Below are 27663 nucleotides of genomic sequence, written 5' to 3'. Positions count from 1 at the left end.
TGATATCGCTCTGCATTCACGCTTTATTTAGAGAATTTTCAGTGCGTTACTTTCACACAAAAACACCGCTAAATTAGACTCTAGTTCTCATCGTTTCTCTTTGTCCTTGCAGACTACCTGTGTTTGTTTATATCTGGCACGCTGCGCGCGGACTGATACACTAAGCGGCGAGCTCCTCATAGCCAGCTGTGGCTCTGCAGCGGCCTTTTTACAACACGATGAGAACTAGAGCCTTATTTAGCAGTGTTTTTGTGTGAAAGTAACACGCTGAAAATTCTCTAAATAAAGCGTGAATGCAGAGCGATATCAGATTTTTTCGGTGGGAGTCTGTTTATTTGTGTTTTTGGTCAAGTAAAATATGGCCCCGTCTGAGTGCAGAGGAAACCGGCAGAGGAGCAGGGAGGGGGTGTTTGGTGTGAGCGCTCTGGGCTTCTGCTGCACAAAAACACTGCTGTAGGGGTAATTTCTGCCCTAAACCTTGTGATAGGACCCAACTTGTTCCATCCCAGAGTATCACTTTAAGTTTTGAATCATGTATGGCTACAACAGTGGCACTAGAGGGGCAAATCATAGACTGAAAAAGCACAATATCCCCTCTTTAAGACAAAAAAAAAAAAATCCTTCCATAGCCTTTAAACTACCCTTATAAAGTTATCCATCACTTAGATAAAAGTTGCATGAGGATTGTTTTTTTGACATAGTGATAAAGACAATGACTCAGTTGAAAGTTGGTTGTTTTGCGTATTGTTTATTTTACCAGTCTGTTTTTTGAAATTCAAGCAGATTCAGATCATGTGTATATATCATCCATATCTTCCCCCTTTAACTGAAGCACCTGTGGCTGCTGACAGTTGGCGTTAAACAAAAACATCTGACAAAATAATCATGGATGTATTCTTCTGTCTATCATGGGTCCAAATAAGGCATGAGGCAAACATTTCATTCTTAAACCAGCACAGTTTAAACCATATATGACTATAAAATACATAAATACCATAAAATAACTATTTACACCTGACTAGCTTTGCAAACAATCAAAACCAGTATGTACACAGGAGCCACAGGCTTGAGGGCAACGCTGTTCGTACCTCATCAGTGCAACAGTGCTTTCCTCGCTGACTTCTACGAGTTTGTACTGATACATGAAAACCAGGTGTTTTAGAGGACGTTAAACATGATGTGCTCAGATCAATCTTCTACACTGAACACAATAAAATCCATCATTCACATGCTGCAGTGTTGTGAGGATGTTACAGAGACAATAAAGGAAATAACCTATGAACACAAAGTCCTGATTGACAGCTGAGGTATTAAAAATGTGAGAAGTGCTGTACATGATTCTGTAACCTTTAACTAACCAGAGCACTTATTAAAGTTTCAACATTAAGCCAACAAAGCCATTCATCAAACGAACCTGTTTTCAATCTGTATCATCGCAACTGAGCCCTGATTGATGAAAAGCATCAAAGGTTCAAACAATATGACACTATAGGATGTTAAAAAGCATCAGTGGCACTCTTGAATTATTAAATCAGTGACACATTAAGTAAAGTCTTTATCTAAGAGGCAATTATTTATGGCAAACAGTGTTTAATGAGGCAGGCGTCTGATTTATGGCTTTGCTGTTTGACGTCTTGTGAGAGCTACAAGTGAATGTGAGAGACACTCTGCTTTTACCAGAACCAAACGTGACAACAAACATCAACAAAAATTACAATAAACAAAGCACTAAGTAAACATTTGGCAATCCATACAAGGAGGAGGGAGTGTAGCAGACATCCAGGCTCATTCAAAATGCTTCAGCAAGCTTCTTCCTCTCTAGTTCACCTGACCTCCCTCTGAGGAGGGACAACAGGGAAAGCTAGCGTCAGGTTATTTCACCAGTGTGCGTGTGCAAGACACTCTACAGCATTACAGAGCCAGTGACTGCCATGGCCGTTCAAAAATAAATATTTTATTCCACATAAATATACAAAGGAGGGTCAGATATATTTTTCACAAAAATAAAATCAATAAAATGTTTGAAAATACTGTGAGAACATACTGTAACACCGGCCCGCAGAATTAAGCTGCTCAAGAAAGTCGACTTCTTAAAACATCGCCCGCAAAACAGGAGGAATTAAACGTAACAGAAAGTTCAGAAAGCAGCCTTAAAAAAGGCAGCTTGGTTTTCTTTCCTGCTCTCTCCTGCGGGGTAAAGACGGCTAAAGTTGAGTGTCCCTCCTTAGAGACCTCGTGAACCTAATTATGAAGGAACGCTGCAGTGAGTGCACAGTTGTGAAGGATGGAAATAATTGGACTAATTCTTCAGAGAGCGTCTTTTCAAGCTGTATGAGAACAAAAATCTAGGCCTTTAAGCGGGAAGCCACACGAGGTTCTTAAGGGAGGACAGAACTCAGAGCTCAGGCCTCTTGTTAAAAAATGTGCTTCAGTAGAGGAAAGAGGCGTCTCATTGCACAGAAATGTTAGCCTTGTCTTCAGCACTCCTATTATTTTCAAGCTTCCCGCTTCATCTAGCAAAAATAAGCTGCCAAAAACCCTGCGTGTTTACCGTGACAGGGCCAGGTCAGTGTCAGGTAACAGTACCGTTTGAAGATTTCTAAAAACAAAGTGTGTGCGTTCAGATTCAAGGCTCCCTTCAGCCCAAAGGATCCACATCAGCCACCCAAACAGTGATTGGAGCCCTCTGTAAATGAGAACGGTTTCACAGTGGAGTCGTATGAGTGTCAGTGTGAATACCTCATGAGGTACCAGACAGTTCAGTGTGCTCGTGCATGCATATAACACTAGAGGCTATGTTGGAACAGGGATCTACAGACGAAGGAGAGAAAACTTAACCATCACTGTCACAAATAAAGGCAACCTCTTCCCCTCTGCAGACTCCGTCTCTGTGTGACCACAGGAAACAAAATGGCACAGTAAGGAGGTAAAATGAAAAATAAAAAACCTTAGTTGGGTCATCACGATGGTCACACTCAGCCTGCTTCTCTTAAAGACAAGACACTTATCATTTAACCTTCAACACTTTATTCTCCCCTTCATCTTTCAGTTCAGTCAATCTTGTCTTCCTGCTTCCCGTCCATTCTTTGCTGATGAAACGCTGCTCCAGATGCACAACCTTTATCCAAGTCCTCGTCATTTGAAGAGTAAATACCCACATGTCCAGACTCTGCAGCTTTGGCCCTGCGTGCGTCCAAAAAGCTCACGATAAACTCTGAGTTCTGATAGATAAGCATTCCAGACAGAGTCAGCACGGCGCCAGCGCAGCTGAGGGTGGACAGCTCGCTGCCGAACAGCAGCTGAGACAACAGCAGGTTTCCCACCACGCTCAGGTTGCCGAGGATATGCAGAGTGACGGCTGAGGTGAGGGTGATGACGCAGCAGCTGGCCAGGTTGTACATAACCGAGCCCAGGCAGCTGAGCAGGATGAAGACCCACAGGTGGCGGTCGTAATGCAGCGGCGACTCCAGCATTGCCCAGTTCTCTAAAGCCAGAGCCGCCACGGCTAGGATGCAGAAGCTAGGAATGGACATCAGGTAGAGCAGGAACACAGAGTTGATTTTCTCCTCCTGAAGTAAGATACCTGTGTCAGCACAGCAGAGAAGCACAGGTTATACACCAGACAGATTCCTGAATGTTCACGATGTTTATCCATCACTAAAATGTTTCTGTGCACATTTATGAGAAAGATTGAAGGAGAGATTACAGTGGACCACTGCATGCCTCAAAGAGGTCACAGTGTATGCTTGTTAGCATGGATGGTGTAGCCAATCAGAGTAATCGACAACAGATAAAATCCAATCCCACATGTTATCTCTACAGCGTGCAGCTATGCTAACTATAAATATGACTGTACAAACACCAGAACCACCACAGTATGTCAACGTGGCCACTTCTAGGTCAAGACACAGCTGAAAATAAGTGACCAAGAGGAAAAAAGCTTTTTTTAAATCTGGATTCTGATTCTCTCTATGTTGCTGAACACCTGCAACACCTTTTCTTAAATCTCCTTCTCATGGGAAATCTAACATATCTGCTTTACTGAGGTGGGAGAAAAAAAATGAATTCACAAAAGTATTTAGATTTTTGTTTTCAGATATTTAAATCAGGGTTCTTTGATTAAAAAAAATATTTTTTCTTTTGCTTCCTTAAATTGGTCTTCTGCTGGAGAAGAGTTATCACTGTGCTCCTAAAGAGGACAAAAAGTTTTTCTCTGACTGGAATATGTACCTGTGGGGAAAATATGGCTCCTGATTTAGTCTGTAGACATCATCATTCAGCTTTTTCACATGTTCTGGTGTTAAAAAAGGAAATTAAAAATTGCAAAAATGGAAATACTGAAGAATCTCACCCCAAAAATCAGAAAACAATCGAATCAGGAGAAAAGCATATCGTCCCAGCCCTACTGGTTTAGCTTCTCCTGTGCTTCTGTCCTACAGCTGTATGAATACATAAAGTTTTTCACTGGATTGTTTTGAAGGATAATTTTGGTTTATACAGCTTTTACATTGTTTATAGAACAAGTAGAACAAAATACTCACCCAGAAGGCTTTCCTGATCCAAGCAGTGCTTCAGGAGATATTTAGATCCAAAATCGTGCAGTGGACGTCCGTTTAATGGGATCCATTAGGGCATAGACAGCGCTGCTCCTAAAACTGCATTAATCGTCCAAAAACTCATGTTTTTCACCAATATTCCTTCATGGTCCGCTCCGGGTTAGTCCTCTGCTGCAGTCTGTGTCACTCCAGACAGCGCTGTGTGGCTGTACTGACCTCTGAACTGATGAAGACTTTGTTTACGTTTGCCCCTCCGCACATGTGTAGTGCGGCTCATTGTTTCAGGGGAAGACGGCAGGCTACATGATGACGCGCAGAGGGGCAAACGTAAACAAAAAGTCTTTGTCAGTTCAGAGGTCAGTACAGCCACACAGCGCTGTCTGGAGTGACACAGACTGCAGCAGAGGACTAACCCGGAGCGGGCCATGATGGAATATTGATGAAAAACACGAGTTTTTGGAGGATTAATGCAGTTTTAGGAGCGGCGCTGTCTATGCCCCGATGGATCCCATTATACGGACGTCCGCTGCACAAGTTGGGATCTAAATATCTCCCGAAGCACTGCTTGGATCAGGAAAGCCTTCTGATTGAGTATTTCGTTCTACATCATTCTATACAGCTGTATTAACCGAACTTATCCTTTAAGGGCAGAGGCTTCTGTCTTTCTTATCAAAACAACAACAGCCTGTTGTCAAGAATATGAAGATACGGTTTTATGCAAAGCTCCTATTTGAATACATACCTGTAATATGGTCAGATATGTGGACACATGATGAAGAGAGCACACATGAAATCTTTGTTTTTAAAGAGAGCTAAGAGCAAACAATGATCAGCTTAAGTTTTTATCATCATAACCTTTGTTAAACAAAAACACCTGTCAGAGAAAAGTAAACTTACAACGACACAGAGAGAAGGGATGAAAATAGCCGTCTGAAACATGAGACGGCATCGGTGAGCTAGATGTAGACCTCGGGTTTATAGTTGGGATTAAAAATAAAAGCAAATTGGAGACGCTTAGACTTGCTTGACCTTCTGACGACACCCTCCAGAATACAAGCAGGTAAATTAACTTTCTGTATGTGCTATAACCTACACATCCACTGAGGAAACTTCCAGCATGAGCAGTAATGTGCTGTGAGTCACTGAGCAGCGGCTTTGATGACCCCGGAGTCACAGGACTACCTCTGTGAGAGTGACGTACCTCTGTTCCTCCAGGTACAAGAATGCAGCAGTACATTTTTCCAAGCAAACTGAAGATCTGCTTTAGTGTTACGTAACTTACAAGGCCTCTCTATATATATTTTTAGAAGCTCATTACTTTTTCCCTTCTCTGAAAACTACTATGCTGCTGAGACTAATGACGTTACAGAGACTAATCCACGGCTCACAGAAACCGGCTAACTGCCTAACTTCATCCCTGAGAGCACAGAACATTAGATAAAGGAGTGTATTGGATAAGTAGTGGAGGTGAAACCTCATGGCATCTATTAGAGACAGAACTGTCTCCTTGTTTCTCTGTTAATACAACACAATTAACTTCTGTTAAACACACATCTTGCTTTTATTCTAACACCCTTTTCGCTTTAATTGCTCAGTCATTTCTGAGCTGAGACCAAATTTACACTAACTGTCAAACACAACAGATCAGCATGTCACAGGATGTGAGGAAACCCCACCCTCTGTAACTCTCAGACACATGTTTTTGTTTGTTCAGCGTACCCAAGGAAACAGGCAAGTGTGCCACCTAAATGTGTGGGTGTGTCACTGGATCACTAAGACGTTCCAGGACTGCAGACTGCTGCGGTGTCCCAGGATGATGGTGAATAATATCTGAGGAATGTGCTGGAGTGAAGAGTTAAATAAATGTGTAAAAGAAAAGTTTATCTTTAGGGAGACAAAACAAAATGAAATCATGACGCAAGACAGGAAACCCTCATGTGATAGTGAAAGTACTTACTCTGCTGAATGGACTTGACACCTCTCAACATGGTCGCTGCGAACACAAAGAAGCAGCCGGTCTGGTCGAACTGGACCTCTCCCATGATACTGAAGGAGGCTCCCAGGCAGATGGGCATCATGGCTGTGTATTTGATGATGTGATGCTGCTTGCCCAGGATCAGTGTGGAGATAGCCAGGGTAAAAAGTGGAGTGGTGGTGTAGATCATTTGTGCAAAAGACAGCTGGACATAGTTCAGACCCATGTTTCCGAAGGCGATGCTGGCACAAAACGTCAGACTCAACAAGAACACCTTACATTTCGCGCTGGGGGTCAGGTCCTGCTCTCCGTCCCCTTTGTGGTGGATCACCCTCAGTTTGATCAGCCCATAGTCCACCACGATGGCTGTCAGCATGTGCAGCGCTGACAGCAGCAGAGGGTACCTGAAGTTGTAAACAGCAAATATCCATTTGTTGAGGCTTGAGATGGTGGTTCCTGTCACCAGCCAGACAATAACAGCTGAAAGCAGATGGAGCATCTCTGCGGGTGGCCTCCTTCTCCTGCCTGTGTCTTGCAGGGTCGCCTCGCATTTAGAGAAGCCATCGGCGTTGATCATGTTCTTGTCATTGTCCTCTCTGGAGGGGAAACACATGTTGAGTCGGCGCCTCTCATCTTAGATCGCATAGCATGATAAAATTGGTAAACGTTACAAATCAACTAACACCCGGCGACGAATCTAGCTCTTCGTCTCCTTGTAGCGCCAGACTGCTCTGTCTTATTCTCCAAAACCTTTATTCTACAGCACCGCCTACAAACACGTGTTTCTATTTTGCATGTCGCACTGGTTGTGTAACTCTCCCTGCGCAGGCAGAATGACATACGCTGGACCAGGAGGGCTGTTCAAGGCGGGCTGGGAAACAGTACGCGCCTTCTCCTTCACGACGGGGACTGAGGGGATTGGTTATTATCCTGACGGTGACGATGCACCAAAAAGCCTAGCAGTGTAGTAAACATCATGGGGCAACTCTGGCATTGGATATGCCTGAAACTGAATCATGTAGCCGTCATACAACGACGCTGCTCCGTAGAGTTATGATTTTTTTCCATGGAGGCTTTAAATAGCAGCTTACTTCATGCTTGGGGAGATCTTGTGATTCCCGTTTCGAGGGCATAGGAGAACCCGTTAATTCACAACATCCGAATAAATGTGGTATAACAGGCAAGTGTAGCGCGGGAATGGTTAAATTGAGAGAACAGCTGGAGATTTTTCCTTTTAAAATAAGAGGTGAAGGAGTGTTAGTCTCACTGACCTCTTTTACACAGACTGACCTGTCACTTGACACCAGCAACAGAGCCTCTCCTCCTGTTTATGTCATGCTAACGTTAGCATGCTAGCTACAAAACAACCGTTAACGTGACTTCCGGTCTAACCCGCTGTCACCCCCACTGAAGGATAACAAACAGAACACCTTGAAACCTGACAATAACATGGTCCTGGCAGGGATTTTTCTTCGTTTGTTTTACCTTTTTCTTCGACGTGTACCGTAACCGTCCTGGCAGCATCCCCTAACCTCCTTCACTGAACTGACAGCCAAATCCAGACCGACGGCGGACGCACGCGCTGGAGTCTAATTGGATGGGTTATTTAAAGGGCAATGCCACACATTCATGAACGACATCCCGTGTATGGTGCAACCTGACTGCAACCCCCTGTGAGTGCGCGTGGCCTCCGGTGCATGTTTTGAAGTGTTGGAGCCTCACGAGCTCACGTATCCACGAGCCATCCATTGAGTTTGAAACGAGCACTTCTGACATCATGTGGAAAACTCTTGGTTAAGTTTGCTAAATGTAAATACATTCATCAAATACAATTATGTTCTTTGTCTGAAACCCACAACGCAATTAACTTTTTTTTCTATTTAACCTCCATCTAACCAGGTATGGAAGCCCATTTCTGCCAATATAAAAGAAAAAGCTGAACCTGAAAAAAAAACGCACACTGAAGTGTCTGCTTGGGAGCAAAAATGTAGGCTCATGTGCCTCACACACTAAAGTGCCCTCTTGGGTGGAAATAATGCTCCAAACTGCTCTCTTGGCTGGTAAAAGCACACTAAACTGTTCTCTTTGGGGGAAAAAGCACACACTAAAGCTGTATGTGCCTATTTTTTTCTTTTTGCCCCTGCCCTTGAAAAAGTAGGTGCATGCCACTGCTGGTACTACATGTTTAAAATTATGTAGTCACACATAGTTTTAAGTTACTCTGCAAAAAGTTCCAGGTCAAGGGTGAAAGATACCCAAAAGCCCTTTTCCCATTTTCTGCTCTGGCTTTGAGAGCATGAAAAGATCCTGGAAATGAAATAAATACTGTCCACTACTTTAATATGTGATTAAAACACACATGTTGTAGTAGCAGGATAAGAATCTTTCTTATATAAATGAAGTTGTGTAAATTTATCAGCCTTCATTTATCAAGGTGATTGTAAAGATGATTTTCTTTCATCTTAAATTCACCAAATGAATAAAAAGGAACCGCGTTGATGAGAATGACAACCTTGTCGATATTTTAACATAAAGCTATAGAATCCTTAGATGAAATGCCAGACAATATATTCCTTTTCTCTGGCTGGTTATTTTGTCCCGCTAACACAATTAGACTGTGTCTCAGACCAGAGGGGACACAGTTTCCCAGGTGTCTTCGGCGTCATTTGTCCATTCTGGGTGAAAACACTTAGTGTGACATCAAAGACCACCACAGAGACAGCTTTATGTCTTTATTGAGCTCAAAAATGTCAAATTTCTGAGGTCATAGGGCACAAAAGGTGAGTTCACATCATGTTTCAGTAAGAGTCAACAAACGATTATCTAGGTGAAGAGGCTTTTCACTACATAAGTGCTTCAGCACTCTAAAACCATGCATAGCTATGTGATACCATGAAAAACTTGAAGTCTATGTAGTATGGATGTTTCATTACCTGCAGGAAAACATTATATTGTGCTTGTTTGCATCATCAATATTATACATACTGTGACTTAACTTCATCCGAAGATCATAGTGTCCCCCTAACATCTCATTGGCTGGTATACAATCTTGACTCCATTTAAAATGATCTACACACAAATAGAGTTTAAGTAGTAACTTACATGTGAATGTTCAAGTAACGTGAAACAATAATTTATTAGAGCAAATATTAATAGTGATACTATTTCTATTCATTTCTTGCTATGTACAGGCAAAAAAATCAACCATCCAACGCAGGTAACAATACACAGGAAGCTGGAATCTATAGATCATTTGGTTAGATATGGAATATACATTCACTACTCATCTACAATAGTGCTTGGATTGCACAAAAAGTTGTTTCCTGATTGATGTGTGTGTGAGCATCAGGTTTCATTACATAACAATCTTAATCTAATTGAATGTTGTGAATTAAACAAACTTTTTGCTGCATAAGAAAACTTTCAGACCTGGGAGTTTTTATTTTCCTGTCAAGTGACCGTGCTGTAGTGTTACTGCTAACAAAAAAAGACAGTTTCTAAGGAGGAACAGTCCATTTCTACTCATAGAGCCAGACATTATTATTGTTTCAGGAAGGGGTGGCGAGTTTGTTGCTTCTTACCAAAATGTTTAACTTGATAATTAAAGTACAATTCTACATTGATCTAATAAAATGTATTGATGCACGTACCATTTTATCTGCACTGCATCTTTATGTTGTTTACAGGAGACTTTATAACATAGTTAAGGCTAAAATGACCATTAAGCACCAAAATAAATTCACAGGTTTTGCAGATTTACATGTCAGAGCTAAAATCTTGAGTATTGGATTAATTTTTCATCTGCTGCAACAAATGACTGTGGTGTTATGAAGGACAAAATAAAAGGAGAGCAGTGCAGTTTGTGTTCATTTTGTCCTCTGCATGTCCCAACCACTCTATACTGAGTCCTACATTTCCCACAATGCAACTCCAGTTAGACACGCCCAGCTTTGTAGGCTTAGAGAGCTCCATGCTCCGAGTTTGTAACTCAGGCTGACTGTAATGAATCTGTACAAGTTCAAAACTGAACAAACAGGTTTATATCTAAAGACACTGTTTTAATCTGAAGAAGCAGAACTACAAATAATCCTAATGATCAGGTGGATCAGGAGATGGAGATTCTGTATGAGAAACCTTTAGCACACAAGAATTTGTTCCACTCTGGTCCTTTTTATGTGCCGGTGTCTGTGTCAGAGACCAGCATGAGGAACAAGTTGTTCTGGCTTTGAGGAGAACAAGACATTCAGTGCTCATAGCAGAGAAAATCCAGCTCTCAGAGTTGAACTCCCCCTCTGAACTTAGTGTGTTTGGAGCAGGAATAAGTTCTTCGTGACACATATGGAGAGTATTTCTGCCCAATGAACACACATGAAAACTTTATGTGCTCTAGAATGTTAAGTCTCTGCAGAGCCGAATAAGCGTTTACACAGCACACACTAACATGAACCCAGGCCGTGCATTCTGCAAACACAAATTACAGCAGAGCAGAAGAGAGGAGATTAGTAGGTTGGAGCAGGAGTTTGTTTTGTGCTTCAAATTCCAGGAGCTACGTCAAACAGCTGGTTCACTTTCATACAAACACACACACGTGTGCACACATCCACCCACACAAACAGTAGTCCTTAACTCACAGAGTATCTTTACATGAGGAGGAACGTTTCAGTGAGTCTGCAGACACGTGTCCTAGAAGATTTCAGGGCACTGGCTCCAGTCCTGTCTGTCTTTGGCCTCCCAGTATCCTCCTCGGTACAAGTAGGTGCTTTCTCTGGTGGTGTCGTCTGTCCTCTTCTCAAACCACAGCGGCTGGTAACCCTCGATGTCTTGCCCTAATGACACATCCAGACAACAGTTATGTAACAAGTTATGCTTTCAGTGGACAAAATGACAACACTGTAAGGAAAAAGGGGAATCTAAATGACTGTTTTAAGTTTGGTTTGTTAGTTTCTCTTGACTAAATATGTTCCAACTAAAGAAATAAACCAAAAAAGTTTAAGTTTCCACCAGTCAAATAGTCATTTTCTCAAACTGCTTCCAGACGTCTTTATGAATTCAAATTTGTGTCCAACCTGCTCTTAAAATTACATCATTCTAACCCCACATCTTAAAGATGCCTTCTAGTTTAATGAAAAGGCTCCATAAAAGGATTCATACTGAACACCATGAATGCAGATTATGACCGAGTTTGGGAAACAGGACCTGCCTGGAAAAGACTGGGAACAGTTTATGTAAATCTTTCTACAAAGGGAAGCTCAAACATCAATGATAAGAGAAATAAGACAAAGTTGAGTGGGACTTTTTTTCCTTCTGTTTCTGTTGGTTTCCACCTGCTCACCTTCTTCCAGCGCCTGCGTTGCTTGAGCCTCCCTTCTTTTTCTCTCCAGCCTCTGACAATCCTCCAGCCGCTGCTTCTCAGAATTCGCTTCATCCCACAGACCCGCCTCCATCAGACGCTGGTCTGGCCGCAGACGGCTGTCAGTGGGCGCGACGCCCTCCTCTGGCTCATTGAGCGTCAGCGCCAAGGAGGAGAAATAGTGCATGTTCTCTGCGTTGTCTCTGGAGAGTGGAGGACACATGGCTGTTAGAAGACAACAGCTTTCAGAGGTGGGAATGTGTCAGATCTGATGAGATAAACATACGGTAGAGGGTATTTCTTCCACAACAGTTTGGGCTGAAGAGTCTGATAAACTGTTTTCTGTTTGCCTTCAGATCCTCCACATCCCTGGCTGCTGTCCACGATCTTTGCACTCTCCATTTTGTCGTCCCAGGTCCCTGACAGGATGTAATGTGCTGTGCCCTCCCTGTCCTCCACCACTCCTGTCACCTGGAGACAACCGAGAAGATGACACGCAGGAAGAGATCACATGCTCTGACAGCAAGGCAGAAACACATTTACTGCTGAGTCATTTTTATTGAATCCTTTCGAGGCACACACTCTTGGGAGTGAGACATCTTTTTTCTTTGGTTTCTAAACAAACTGAAGACGATTCAGGATATGTCAAACTAACTTGAACAAATATGAGACAAGAGCGATGCAAAATGTGCTGAAACAGCGCTGTAGATTTTTTTGTCACAGGCTTGTGTAGCTCTGTAACTGTTGCCTCATATTTGGTGTAAGAAGAAATACAGAAAACTTACTTTACGAGGGACTTCTCTGGAGAAGTAGCTGTATGGTGAGAATTTGAGACGACATGTGTCCTTTGTAGTGTTGTTTACAATGTCAATGTCCCCAGACTGAAAACAAACAGAAAAAAGACACAGTTTAATGACTATGACGACTCCAGGTATGTTTGTCTGTATTGCTGCATGTCGGGTTAATCAGCTGTTTTTCTTTCTGAACAGTCATTTCTCTGACGTTAACCATTGGTTTAGAATAAATTGTTTATAAAGGCACAGAGATGTCACACCTGATCGATCCACAGTTTCCCCACAATGATGTTGTGCACCGTTGAAGTGACTTTGCTCCACACATAGTGGTTTCCACTTGAGTGGAACTGCAGGTGAATGTTTCCTGCCATGAAGAGCAAAAGGACACACTCATGACAAAGGAGCACAAAAATACTTTTCATGAACACGTCAATATATTTACTTCATGATCTAACACAGGCATGTCCAGAGTCAGGTCCAGGGGCCAATCGTGGGCCAAGGTCCCCATCTGTCATCTAAATGAGTTTTAATCATGGCTCTGAAATGAATCAAGTCCTAAAGATGTGTACATTTCCATTTTCTGTCAAGGTTACAGACCAAAGTTTATCTGGTAACATCTCACTGAACTACATTTGGACTGTGCATGGGCTACATTAGGAAAGGGTACCTTTCACGTTTGAAACCATACGGTACCAATACCTGGTACCTAGCAATCAGTACCGGTACTCAACGGTACCAATTTTCAGTACTTTTTTGTGTTTATGTCATAAAAAATATTAATTTGTTTACTAATGAAACAAATTTCAAATCAACACACTTATTCTTTTATATATAACCCTGCAATGCTGTGTTCATGCCCAGCATGGAAAATCACCAACTCTTCCAGTCCCTCACAGGCACTAGGATACATTTAGGTACCTAAACATGGAACCTTTTGGTTATACGTGAATTGGTACCCGGTACTTTTGGCAGAATTCAGTACGGTACCTAATAAAGTACCCATCCCTAAATGCATGGTACCTGGCAATCAGTATTGCTTGTACTTAACGGTACCAATTTTTGGTACAAAATAATATTTATTACCACGTTAATACAAACAAAGGTTTGTATTAACGTGGTAATAAATATTAATTTGTTTATTAATCAAATCTCAATTTTTTTCAATTTAACATTTGTTTATCAATATATAAACTTGCAATGCTGTGTTCATGTCCTGCATGGAAAATCTACTCTTCCACTCCTTCACCGTCACAGGGATAGATTTAGGTACCAAAACGTGGTACTATTTGATTTTATATGAATTGGTACTCAGTACTACATACAGAATTCAGTTGGTACCATTAAAGTACCTAATTCGGTACCCATCCCTAGGCTACTTGTATAAGGCTAAAGCTCTGTAAACTCTGCAGAAACTCAACAACTCTCACAGAGAGTCTTTAAATGAATGTGTTTATCATGATGTGAGAGATCAAAAAACAAATTAGAGGACACAAGACAAGATTAAAGTTGTGAAATTGTGCAGAAAAATCAGTGCATGGAAATAGTTCAAAATGCAAGATAAGAAATAATTTTGGGTAAAAATGTTGTTTGCAGGTCAAAATAGATCAAAAACACCTTGAAAAATAATCCTGACAAGATCATGTTCCTCGGTCAGAAGCGGAGTTCGCTGATGTTTACGCAGCATATAAGACTGCAGAGAGATGACCCCTGATCATCTGGCATAAAGAGACACCTGAGGGACAGGTGAGCTTTGATTTCATCAGTTTGTACAAGTATTTTTACCTGACTTAGGCCTTTGCACACTGAGTCTGTCTTTTTCTGTTCAAAATTGATGCAGAAATTTGATTCTGTCAAAACAGGTTTAGTTTTCTCAAGTGTTATTTAACTTTTCAGAGACACCATATGCTACTTACAATGTCATTATCACCCCAAAAAATAATTCAATTTAACTATTAATGGCATAGATGTCCAGTGAAGCTGGTGGTGTTCCAGTAAAGCTAGCAGTAAATCACACTCGACCACTGACATCCTGAAATACACCTAGGAGTGATCGAGGTAACTCTGCAGCTTGAACTCCTCTTGCTGTTGTCTTGTTGTGAGGAGTAGATATATTTTTCAAAAAATCAGATGTGGCCCTCTTTGAAAAAACTTGGACTCCTTTGATCTAAACACATGTTTTGCAAACATCGAATGTAATTAAGTATAAAAAATACTATGTTTGTTTTCTTCTTACCAAAAGGCATGACAGAAATATATTTCCCACGAAACTTGCTATCAATAGTAATATGCTGCCACAGGGTCCATCCTCGCTGCGACGTCACGTGGTGGGCAGCAGCTGGTGGATGATGACTGACCTGAGGGTGATGGTGTTAGCAGAGGAAATAAACACATCAAAACAAAAGAAGAGATAATGATTCACATGATGCACAAGATCCTGTGTGAGGATGTCTGTTTCACCTGCTCACAGATGGAGCGATAGCCATACTCGTCCAGTCGGTCCAGCTCGTACGTCTCCCCCAGCAGAGGGTTGAAGGGCTTGGCTGTACGATGGACTGTGGTGGAGTAAGAGGAGACAGAAAAAGCAGCTACCAGGCACATCTGCTCCAGAGAGGAGTCACAGCGAGCTGCTCGGTCCAGAAGCTCACTGTACTCCAGGTCCTCGGTCAGACGCTGCAGCATGGACAACGGCTCGTTGAAGTTCACCTGCAGCCACAAGCACACAGGAGAAGATAAATTAGTATGAAGAAAATCTGTTTCCTGAGAGAGAATAGTACATTTGTTCAGTGTGTTTAATATACAGGCATGGGTATCCTGCTCAGGTCTTTGCCGATGCAGTTCTTCATGATGCTCCACAGGTTGAGCGAGTAGTTCGGTTTGTCAGGAATACGACTGCGTCTCGTTCTTCGTAGCTGCATGTGATTTGTTCCTGAGGTATCCTGAGACGACAGAGGGACAAAACAAAGTGTAAGTCAAAGCTGAGACACTCATTAAGAGGTTAAACAATAAAGCAGTGACAAAATTAGTTTGAGTTTAATAACATCTGCCTGCAGGGACTCACATTCTCGTTGTGAGTCCAGTCATTGGACACTCCTCCACTCATCATACTCTGATTACTCCCTGAGCGCCTGAGGGGAAGCAGCACAGGTCAAATAAAGCCTGAGTCTGATGTGAAACACAGCTCTGAGGTTACTCTGCACAGACTTTAGGTCTCACTTTCGCTGTATGTCGCTGCTTGTAGTAACAGTTATGAACGCAGGGGAGTCTTCCATGGCATCAAAGAACTCGGCCTCGTCATTCTCGTCACTCGCATCCCCCTCCTGAGACCGCTCCACACCTACAGCAACAGATACAGGACAAACAGGCAGAAAGCTGAGTTTCTATAAGCTACAGATAAAAACAATCGGCTTGGTTGCAAAACCCCCACCATATATTAATTAAAAGTAAGGAAACCGAAGTTATAAAGTCTTTTTCCTGTCCTGTGTCTCTTTAAATTGCCATAAAAATGTAGTTTTTAAACCAGGAAATGTCAGTTGTAACTTAAACTACTTCCTTGCCTTGGATTATTAGTGTGACAGCATCAATATATTTGTATAACGTGCAAAAGTTGCAAAATTATGCCATTTGTAGGGCTGGGCGATTATGGTAAAAATAAGAATCCCGATTTTTTTAAGTGATATTGAAATCACAATTAATATACACAATTATTCATTTATTCAAAAACTTCAGTACTGATTTAAACACAACTTTAAAGAAACCAGCAAGTGGCACATACAGTATTATTGATACACACAAGTCACACACACTCGCTGTGGCTGCACATGGAACACAGAAGAGCTATGAAGCACAGGAACTTGCATACATCTACACTGTGTGGCATATTAATTGTTTTTCTTCGATTATATTGTTTTTACGATTGTCAGATGGCAAAATTGAAATCACGATTAAAATCCGATTAATTGCCCAGCCCTAGCCATTTGTATAAAAAAGTGTAAAAGATGATAAGAACAGCTGCGAAACTAAAAGTTTGTGTGATAAAAGAATGACAGAAAACTGACTGAGATATTTGATTCACACTCTACAATCGTTTACAAACAACATTCACCACAAACCAGACTCATACGCTGTGTCCCAATTGAGGGTCTGCAGCCAACGGAGGCTGAATCTTTAGACCGATTACATCACAGCGGTATGTCGAAGGCTGTCCCATTTCAAAGGCTCTTCCAAAATGGGGCTGATGCAGCCTCCTTTTCAGGTGCTGCAAAGGACGGTTTTGTTGAATCCTTCTTAGCCTCACATATCCCAAGATTCATTGCATGTGAATGCCAAAGATGGTGGACACGGCCGAACCCCAGAATGAGTCCTGTTTTATCCAGTTGTGAAGGATTTCTGGCAAAAACTATGGGATTGTATTTCTAAAACATTGAAGATTATGTCTTACTGTGGAAAAATGTGTTGTCTGGGCTTTTTTTAAGTAATAAACTGATGAAAAACAGTTGTTCTCCATAAATCTTCTCATTATGGAAAGTTGTATGTTCTTAAATTTAAATTCTCTGGAAAAAAAATTACTTGATTTTTCTCTTTCTTTACAGTGAACTCAAACAATACATTCAATCAATTCAGTACTCTAAAAAGGGAACTAAAACTATAAGAGTTTAATTTTTTTCATTTATTCATTTATTTTTAAAAAATTGATCTAACATCCCCACATAGTGCTTGTTTAAATGTTGAAAACGGACATTGTTGCTTAACTCATACATGTACATTGCTCTTTACTCTGTCAATAATGAAGTAATAATAGTAAAGGAAAATATTAACAAAAATAATACTGAAAACATTCTGTTGTAAGTGTAAAGTTTTCATTTACGCATTTGAAAAGTGATGAAAGCCTGACAGGTGAGGGCGGTGCTGCGTGACGTGGAGAGTGACAAACAGGAAATGCTCCATAGACCATACCGTCACAATTCACTTAGGCCTTTGCCAACTAAGTATCCTCGGAAGGCTGCAGCCTTTGTGGGCTGCAGACCCTGAACTGGGACACAGCTTTAGTGTCTGAGCAGCTTTGTTTGCTGTGTCTGTCAGACATGCATCACCTCTGCTGGCCAGAAGAGGGCAATATTTCAATTCAGTGATACAACACTGAGGAAACAGAAACTCTTTTTACGAGTAATGACATTCAAAGTTTTTAAGGTGGAAATTTGACAGCTGTAAATACAAGCGTGAGGATATGCACAGATATTTAATCCATTAGATCAGGACTAAGAGTGGTCTGGGTCACACATCCAGACAGTTTTTTTTTTTTTTTTACTAAAGAGTGTATTTAAAATGTTTCCTGGACCCTGACATCTCTCTGAATCCCGAAGAAAACTAGTTAATCTCCACTTCATCTATCCATTTAAAGTGAAAATAAATAGGTTTCATTATTTCTTGTGTTATTCAGGGCAAAAGAAATCTTTAAACAGGGTATATGCTAAAATCCTGAGGTTGATTTCAATACCTTTTTAAGACTTTTTCAAAAACCTTAAAAAAAGGTTTAAGACTTTATCGCAACTTTCAGCTGTTGTTGGCATCCACTATTTAACAGTTGTAGTTTATATTTTCACAGATTGATGTAAGCTATGGAGGAATAAAGCTTGAAAGAACAAATGAAACTAAAGGCAGGTTTATCAACACTCCCACAACAAGAAACAGGAGTTATTCAAGGCCAACTTGCTGAAGAAAATGAGAAATTATTTAATCATTTTTAAAATTTAGGACATGTGCTGGAGATAGTGTGATTTGCTTTAATGTTGTGTCTAATTTCTCTTTATGAAACTAGAAATGACGTTAATTTATAGCTGGTGTTGATACCGCTCACAATCCTTTTTGTTGTATTTTATTGTAACTTGAGTCTTTATGTATTTTTTTAATTTTATTCTTTTTTATTTTTGTATTTTTCTACTGACTCCATCGATTTCTGATGTTAACACAACATTTTTCCAGTTTGGGATCAATAAAGTAACTCTATTCCTTTCTATTCTTTTCTATTTTAGAACTTCATTGGCTGAATGTTGAATGTCCCAATCAGGGGACAGTTGCAAGGAGGAAAATAAATATTCATGGATATTTTTGGGGTCAAAGCTTGAATACCTATGAAACTGAATACCTCATAAAACCACAATTAAGACTTTTTAATACGTTTTAAGACCCCGCGGACACCCTGTTTAAAGAGGGGTGTGTGCGTGTGACAAGCCAATCTACATCCAACTTTGATTCATTATGCGAAGGCAAAGCATTTCACCTCGTCAAGAAAAAGTGACAGACACAGCGTTCACACAGGAGATAAAAAGTGCAACCAAAGCTAATTGGTTATAGTTCACAATAATTCAGTGCTGTGATTTTCAGCGCTGACAGAGGCTGCAGTCAGCAGTGTGGCTGAGACATGTAGGATATGACCGGGCTTTGCAGTGAAAGTGTGTTTTTACATCATGTTGACACTTTGTCCCTTGACACTTGCTGCCTCTCTCCCACTTGTCCAGATGAACTTTCTCACCATATCTCACACTCTGCAGGAGGATTTCTGTGCACGTGGTTTTAATATGGGGCAGTGACCCATTCAAATGCAAACTCACCGCTGTCTGCTTGACTCTATCAGCATGTGAAAGCACGAACAGGCAGAGGCGTGGTGTTGTTTCTCACCTGTGTATGAGGTGGGATTCTCCCTCCAGGCTCTCTCTAAGCTGTTGTGCTGCTTGGCTAACTGTTCGATGGTCTCCTCCAGATGGTGACGCTGTTCTCTCTCATGCTGCAGGGCCTTCTGCCACCTCCGGCTGTGAGATTCTGCTACGTCCAGAAAGTCACGACAGGCCTGAGGTGTGAAGACAACACACATTTGAGAAGTTGCAAACTGACCCCTTCAGGAAAGAACTACAAAAACAGTAAGCTAAACAAAGTGCTAGTGACTTATTTTTAGCAAAAATTGTCTCATTAGACTCAATATGAGCCACTTTTACTTTTTTTTTATTTAGAAAAATATTGTATTCTAAGATATTAAAAGACAATAAATCTCCCAATGGGGTAAAAAAAAAAAAAAAAAAGTAGAAAAAAAAAACGTTTACTTGTCCAGTTTCTTGAAATAAGAACCATGACTTAATAAAAAGCATCTTTTTTCCCAAAAGGCAGGTGTTTTAAGGCATCATTTTTGTTTTTGAATCTATCTAAAAAAGACACTTTCTGGGTTCGTCCACTTGAATGTGCTTCATATTAAGTCTAATAAGACATTTTTTTCTATAAGGAGGAAAAGATTAGCTTGGATTTCAGTTTGTGCAGCTGATGGGTGTTTGCAGAGCTCAGGGTGTCCTTGCCTGCACAGCGTGAACTCACATTGATCATAGCATTGGAGGTGATGCGGAAGAGGGTTGCTCGCTCATTAACAGCTTTAACTCTGTCCGTGCTGTCAGCAGATCCACGCAGATCCTCGAGTTCGCTAAGGGAGCGCTGGAGAGCGGCGCCGTGCTTCCCGATCAGCTCATTACAGGTGCTCAGGTCATCTAGCTTGCTGGCCAGACTCTTGAGCACCCCTTGGGTTAGGGCTCGATCTTCCTGAGGTCCAGGACCTTCATCTCCTGAGTCATCTTCACACAGAATCAAAAGAAAAAACAGTGAAGACATTTCTAGAAGACACTGGATGTAATTAGAGGTGATCAAACCTTTGTTTCATTATCTGCTTTGGTGAAGACAACATGGGAATTAACCATTTCATAACACTCTTAATGTTGACAAGTTTAAAGAGTGTTGATGCAGAGCGGATGGAGGGAGATAATAACTCTTCACACCCCTGATCCCCCACACCCCCTTCCTCTACACCATTGGAAAGCTGTGAATGAAAACCGTTGCCCTGGAAACGTAGGCCTGTGCAATCAGGAGGCTGGGCTATTTTTAGAAAGGAGGAAAAAAAAGATGACGCATTACCCTTTTCCTCCTCTCTTTATCCCTCTCTACCCCTTGTTGGCAGCTGAGTCGTTCGTCTCAGGAATATGGAAATGGAGCAAGAAGACTGGACTGATGACTTGATGAGATAATGGAATATGATTACATTCATTTTATCATTACTTTACTACTTAGCCTGTCATTATTCAGTATTATCAGACTACATTTTTATCCTTTCATCTTTAATTTCAGGGAAAAGAAACTTCAGTCATAACATTTGTTCCAGTTCAGCTGTTCCAGTGATGTTAGAAAGACAAATTAATTCAATTAAAAATTCTTGTTTGATGATATTTATTTATATTATTGTTCATGTCAGCTAAGCCTAATAAAACTGTTATTAAACCAAAGGGTTTTTTAAAGAAATCTTAATGCTTAATTCTTGAATACTGTCGTCCACAGATTATTTTAAATCACAGATCTGAGAGAGCAGACTGTCCCCCATTAAACCCTCTAAATACCACCAGTCCTAAATAAAAGGAGAAATGTAGATAACAGCTGGTGTCTCATTGAACACAGTTATAAATGTCAACACAAATAATCCAGCTTTAACAGCAGCGACGTCTGCCTGCATCATATGTAATAGAAATTTTCTGGGTCAAAACATTTTTCCCTCCCAAACAGAAACAACTTGCGTGTGTAATCTGGAAACTCATGAGCATGTTTGTTGAATCTAGGCCAGAGTCTGCATCGCCTGAGTACCAAAGCAAGGGGACAAAGCAGTACACCGCTTTGAAAGAGGGAAATAAATCAAAACAATCCGAGCAAACTGGATTAAAAAAGTCCCAGGAGGAGATTAGGAAGAGGAAAAAAAAAACGTCAGGCACATGTAATGATTTCCTGACCCATATACAGCTGAGGGAAAAAGATATCATGTGACTTATTTAACTGAAGTTATGAAATCTGTGCATTTTAATGCTGTGTTTATGGTGGCGCTCTATGATATTACCCATGCACTAACAGCATGCATGCAGCAGAGAGGCTAGCTCGCCTGTCTGTGTGCTAAAGAGTTATTTTTTCATGCTGGACACTGTACAGTCTGAGGGAAATTGGTGACTCATTGTTGAATCATGAAAACACACCCACAGGTGATGGAGGAAGAGCTAATATGGACACAGTGTGGGAAGCGAGAATCAGAGTTAAAAACCAGCAGACTGACTGAGGAGATGACACAAACAGAGAATCGCTCTGATATGGTCAGAGCTATCTGAGGCACAACCTGAACGTCACTACATCCTCCTTATTAACACTCACACCAATCAAATGTGCACCATTTTTCAACAAACCTGCGTGTATGCATTTAAAGGCTGAAAAATGCTGCAACATTCACATAATTACTCCTGATTTAATCTTCTTTAAATAAGTTCATTTGCTTTCTATTATTACTTCTAAGCCCATTACCAAAAGGATCATACAGTAATAATCTTTAATAACATCACACACTTCATCACAGCACATCAAGGCTCATGTCTGGACTTTACACACAAAAGCACTAAAGTTAATGTGTGTATAACCATGTGAAGCAAACACTATGAGTATCACCTATTCAAGAGTCACAGAGTAGATTCTTACAGACAGTCATGGTATTGTCCATAATACACATCATTATACACCGTATGAGCAAAGTCTGTGAGCTGTGAGTAACCTCAGAGGGAAAGTAAGGCTGTGTAAAACCTTCTTAAGAGGCTCAGCTCATTAAACCCTGCTTAGTGTTTTAGTTGTAATCACAACCAGTGATCACCGGTATCGTTATCCGTAGTAAGGTGAGCGCATCCGTCATAGCTTCCACATGCTAATATGGTCAACAGCGAACACTGATTCGCCAAAAAAAGGTTAATTTTATCCAACATGCATATTAAAATAAGACAATTCCTGTAACTAGACCTGTGTGGTTTCTTTTTTATCTAGTAGTCAAAGGTCAGAGTATGAGAACTGTCTTAATCTGACACTGATTTGCATTTTGCAGGTGCAAAGCCTTTACTCAGCAGAAAAGGTTGTTCAAAGGGGCACACCTCAGGGGTGACTGCTCCAGAAGCTGAAAGAACAGTAATAATCTCCAGAGAAGCAGGCGACAATACAACCAGAAATAAAAGGAACATATATAACAAATACAGCTGACGCTGGTGTTCAAACACTGTTCTGTCCTTCTGCAGTGACTTTGAGGAGAACTGTGCTAATTTTTCCATCTATCCGTAGAAATTCAATCAGTATTATTAACTTAACATTTTTACAGATCACAGCCAAACTTTCTAAACTACAAAAACAAGCACACTTATTCCAACAAGGTAAACACATTTGCATGCAGGCAGTCATGACAGCACACACCTTCTATTTACGTCCTAATTCTGCTCCGAGTTAGATAATTCACAGATTACTTACAAGGTGACACTCATTGTAAAGGCTGCACCCGTGTCTCCCTATTGTCCACAGAGTGTTTGCCGAGAGATATTTTCAATGAAAAACCCTCACACCCTGTCTCTTTCTCTTACTCCTCCTGCTACCAGAACGGGAGGAGGAGTCTAGAGGAAGGTCATTTCATTCAGCTCGCGCTGTCGTCATACTGAAGGAGACAGGGAGGGAGAAAGGAGACAGAGTGGGAGGGAGGTGGGAGCTGCATGTTCATCTGTGCATGTTTGTGCAGAGGAGAGGGAGGCAAAGAGAAAGAGAGACGGAGCAGGAGAGAAAAAGAGGGGAAAATGCTTCTTTCTGTCAACATCACTATTGCAGTGCTAACTGAAACACTACTAAAGGCTGTAAACCTATTATTTCACAGGGTCTTAATATATAAAGTGAGCATGTTAATAAACATCGCTGAAAAAAAGAAGACATTTGTCACATTGTTACACATAAAATAATAATAATCCAAAAAAATCCCTCCTGCTTTTGTCTGTTAAACAATGCTGCCCTCTTGTGGCCAGTTGTTTTCATAACAATAAATAAAACATGCATTTTTCTAAGTGGGTCTTGGTTGCACAAGGCTTCATTCAGGTTAGAGCTAAAATTAGTTCCTCTGCGTCAGACCCTCAGAGTTGGACTATATCATTTCTCTAAAGCACATATTTTGGGAAATTACAGAAGCGTAAGAGGAGTTGATTTACAATCATATTTCTGATCCTACAACTCCAGACAGAGATTTAATATCTACCAGAGTGATGCATCAGGAGAGTGGCATTGGCTCTGGCTTGCTGCAGGGCTGATACCCAGCGCTGACACTCTCCCTCAGAGGTGGCCTTCAGGTGATAGTTTCTTCCTCCGCTTGTTAACACAAAGTGGCAAGTGTCGCCCACCTCGATATGAGCTGTTGCGACAGGAATTGTGCCCCGGCAGGTGTGTGCCATCTCTGCCTGAGTCCTGAGGGATGAAAAGATGGATCAAAGATAAGATTTGTGGTGGCATATGACAGTAAGACACTCTCCAAGCTTTTATTATTGATATTGCTGCAAACTTGAATAATGGAGCAGATACATTTTAGATGATTTCAGGGTGGTATGATGCTAAAACAAGATCTTAATGAATGAAACCACCAAGCTCCAGAGATTAAGTGTCTAAGCCTGGAAAACTTACATATCCAACTAATGATTATATATACTACACCAATGTTCTGATATTTGCTTTTGGACAGCCGTCACACATTTGGTCATGGTTTTAAGTGTAACATACAACAGGTAACATATTTTAAATTTGATTGTCTAATCTGCCTTAATATGTATTAACCTGTTTGCGTCTTGATAAATTAGTAAATGTCAATTTTCTAAGCAGGACTTATTACTTTAGCTGCATTCCCTCCGCTATTTATATATTTATTTAATTATTATATAACGTCGCTACAATAAAGAATGTGTCCATACAACACCACCAGCATACAAAACCAAAAAGCAACTAGCTTAAACAAGCTAATTAGTTACCTAGTTAACCTCCTACACTACTAAGTACAACCGAAGAGATTACAAAAAATGGGAACTAAAGGTAACCCAGGTGGGGCTGTTTGTTGGATGTAAAATGTTTACTTTTTAGTATGAAAATATGTTCCTGCAGGCTAAAAAAAGATAAGATACAATAACAATAAAAAATAAGGGAAACTTGCTCTGGTTAAAAAAAAATAAAAAAAAATAAAAAAAATAAATAAATAAATAAATAAATAAAAAAGGTCGAAATTTTGAGATGTTCTATTGATGAGATACTAAGTCATGATTCCATGGAAGCCTGTAAGCCTTTTTTGGCTAAGAAACAAACAAACAAAAAAGGAACAAATAAACAAACAAACAAAGATTAAGAAGTGCAGAAATATTTTTATCAATAAATAATCATTTATTTATTTATTTATTTATTTAAGGGGGTTCATTATCATTATCATTATAATAATAATAATAATAATAATAATAATAATAATAATAATAATAATAATAATAATAATTATTATTATTATTATTATTATTATTATTATTATTATTATTATTATTATTATTGGAGCAAGTTACCCTTTTCTATGGAAAAAAAGCTTCCATATTTTAGGCTGTTTCATTAAGAGTTATTTATTTTTATTCCAAGTTATATCTCTCATTCTTCCTGGCTATGACTCAGGTTTTTTTTTAATGCCCAGCTGGACTCGTCCGGGGCACTCCCTCACCGTCTGGACAAGCGGAAAAAAGTTTATTTACCCGTCATAAACTAAAAATTCATGGCTCCTATCTTTAACACGTTCAAAATAAAGCATTACAAAATTAATTCAACGTATTAAAACGCTTTAAACCGCCCCGAATAGGTGATTGAACCAGCGGTCGCAGTAACCCTAAGTTCTCGTTACCTGTAATAGGACAGCAGGCCGTTACTGAGGACGAACCACCGCCTCTGGTACCCTTTCAGGTAGTTGGTCCATTTAAAGAGCCAGCCTTTGTAGGTATCCGCACAGGGCAGGAGCATCCCCGGGAGAGTCGGGGAGGGCAGACTCTTCACCAGCTCGTTCATTTCCTCCTGGACGGTGTGTCTCGGTACAGTTAGCCTTCAACAGCTGTACCCGTTACCGAGAGGAGGTTAGCTCCGCTGCACTGACTGCACTGTATCCTCTCCGCCACAGCTACTGTTAGCTTGCAGCTGTTTGGTCGAGCTTTGCCAGTGTCCACATTTACCCTGAGATAGTTTCAAATTCACCGGGATAGTTGTTTTTCTGTCAGATGAAGGCGCAGAACAGACACTTTGTTTCATCAAACTGTGAAACGGCTGAGCCTGCACTTGGACTGCGTGTTATAATAAAGCCTGTGGATGTGCAGAGAGAGGGAGAGGGGGGATCATGATGACGTCCTTATCACAGGATTGTAGCATATGGGTGCAGGTCTGTGTGTGTGTGTGTGTGTGTGTGTGTGTGTGTGTGTGTGTGTGTGTGTGTGTGTGTGTGTGTGTGTGTGTGTGTGTGTGTGTGTGTGTGTGTGTGTGTCATGGCATTTACTGAGATTTTCTTCATCACTGCTGCAGGAGAAATGATATTTATGCGTTCATCAGTCATCATTAAATAAATAAATAAATAAATAAATGTAGAAGACGTGATGCATTAATCCCAGAGGGGGAAATGCCTTTTTCCACTCTGGAGTCAGATCATGCTGCACACACATATACAGGCTGATATACACACACAAGGAGTCTCTTTTGAACATGCACTGATAGAGAGATGTCAGAGCCATGGGGCTGTTTTTGCTCAAGGGAACATCAGCAGTGCTCAGGAAATGGACTTGTATCTCTCCAGCCACCAGCTCAATTTTCGAACTTTGTGAAACAGTTCTCTCAGGCTGAGTCCCAGTTAAGTGCTGACCTCTAATGAAATGAAATAAAGTGAATAAATAAATGGCCAAAAAGTTTAGGAATGAAAAGGCTCAGAAGCTTGAATTTCACATCAAAACCCCTCAGAGGTGAAAGGTAAGGTTAGTAATTCAACCTTTTTAAAACTTTAGCTGAAACATGTCTTTTTGACTTATTTGGTCAAGGATCTGAAATTCACTTAAAAAAAAAAAAAAACTGAAATGCTGAATTAAGCTAAATTGGTTCTCTCACTAACAGTCTCATCAAAATAAAACTTTGAATTCAGTAAAATCCTCAAGTTGCTTAATTTAAGACTAATGTATTATACAATACAGCTGTCCAAAACACATTTTGACCAACTGAATGACTCAGAAATGTTACAAAACATGTAAAAGCAATGTTGTAAGGACACTATATGAACCATAGAATAACTCCTGATACAGTTTCACATTCTTTTGGTCTATTTTTATGCAAAGTTTACCACAGAAGAGACATCTCAATAATATTTCTCAAATAATGATACATTTTGAGTTAAATTTGTGTCATTTTTCGTGTCCCTAGGCTTTCATTTGCTAAAATAAAGAACAGAGAACAAATAAAATCTTTTTTTTTTTCAGTATATTTTACTTATTATTATGCTCTAGGAAGTTTGCACTGAAGAGGATTAGGGCCACTGAGAATAAAAGTTCTTTTTTTGTACTATTTATTTTTTTCTAAGAAAAAAAAAACAGAATTCTGAGATCAAAGTCAGAATTTTGACTTTTTTCCCCCAGAATTCTGACTTTTTCCAAGAAAAAAAAGCAATAAAAAAATGATGTATTTTTTAATCAGTAGCCCTTATTTACTCTTTTGTAAAATTTTTTATTCCAAGTATTTTATTTTAAAATAGTAATATTTTCGTCTTTCTACACTTAGGAATACTTCTCTGGGCCCGCTTGTTCCAATATTTCCTGCCAAGTATAATTTACCTGCTCCATGAAGTGATAATTTCACTATCTTTAAGAAATTTTCCCATCAAATTTAGTTATTTTTTTATGCAGTGTGATGGGTCAGATTTTTCATTTATCTGTTAACTGCAAATCAATCAAATTATTATTACGAAGTTTTTTCATGCTCATAGTTTCAAGTATAGTTTTGTGACTCCAACTACTATAAGTTTTATGAACATATGACAGGCTTGTAAAACAGTTTTCAGTTGTGAGCAGAATGTTTCATTCTGTTTTTCTCTCCATGTTT

General features: G+C 40.2%; 2 protein-coding genes across 4 annotated transcripts; both read right to left on the bottom strand.

The window, feature by feature from the left end:
* Positions 1-736: 736 nt before the first annotated feature.
* Positions 737-8241, bottom strand: slc35e4 (solute carrier family 35 member E4). 3 transcript variants are annotated; one of them, XM_074690780.1, is made up of 3 exons: positions 8017-8241; positions 6514-7127; positions 737-3583 (listed from the first exon to the last, which is right to left on the bottom strand). In XM_074690780.1, exons 2-3 carry the CDS (start codon positions 7106-7108, stop codon positions 3051-3053), a joined length of 1128 nt encoding a protein of 375 aa, XP_074546881.1. In that variant the 5' UTR covers positions 7109-7127; positions 8017-8241; the 3' UTR covers positions 737-3050. The 3 variants fall into 3 exon arrangements, with proteins under 3 accessions (XP_074546881.1, XP_074546882.1, XP_074546880.1); XM_074690781.1 differs by lacking the exon at positions 8017-8241 and adding an exon at positions 7215-7976; XM_074690779.1 differs by lacking the exon at positions 8017-8241 and having other exon boundaries at positions 6514-7974.
* A 1023-nt stretch (positions 8242-9264) lies between these two features.
* On the bottom strand, positions 9265-25925 carry osbp2a (oxysterol binding protein 2a). The gene is made up of 14 exons (XM_074691060.1): positions 25442-25925; positions 23783-23988; positions 20035-20285; positions 19351-19519; positions 15889-16009; positions 15734-15800; positions 15474-15611; positions 15133-15378; positions 14909-15029; positions 12936-13039; positions 12667-12762; positions 12168-12352; positions 11864-12084; positions 9265-11357 (listed from the first exon to the last, which is right to left on the bottom strand). The coding sequence occupies exons 1-14, from the start codon at positions 25600-25602 to the stop codon at positions 11215-11217; spliced, it is 2229 nt and encodes a 742-aa protein (XP_074547161.1). The 5' UTR covers positions 25603-25925; the 3' UTR covers positions 9265-11214.
* Positions 25926-27663: the final 1738 nt, after the last annotated feature.

The sequence above is a fragment of the Halichoeres trimaculatus genome, unplaced genomic scaffold (assembly GCF_033239565.1).
Source record: "Halichoeres trimaculatus isolate MK-OKI-2021-1 unplaced genomic scaffold, fHalTri1.1 fHalTri1_scaffold_16, whole genome shotgun sequence".
In the NCBI taxonomy this organism is placed as follows: Eukaryota; Metazoa; Chordata; class Actinopteri; order Labriformes; family Labridae; genus Halichoeres; species Halichoeres trimaculatus.
The sequence above is the reverse complement of the archived record's forward strand: the minus strand, read 5'-3'. Positions and strand labels throughout refer to the sequence as shown.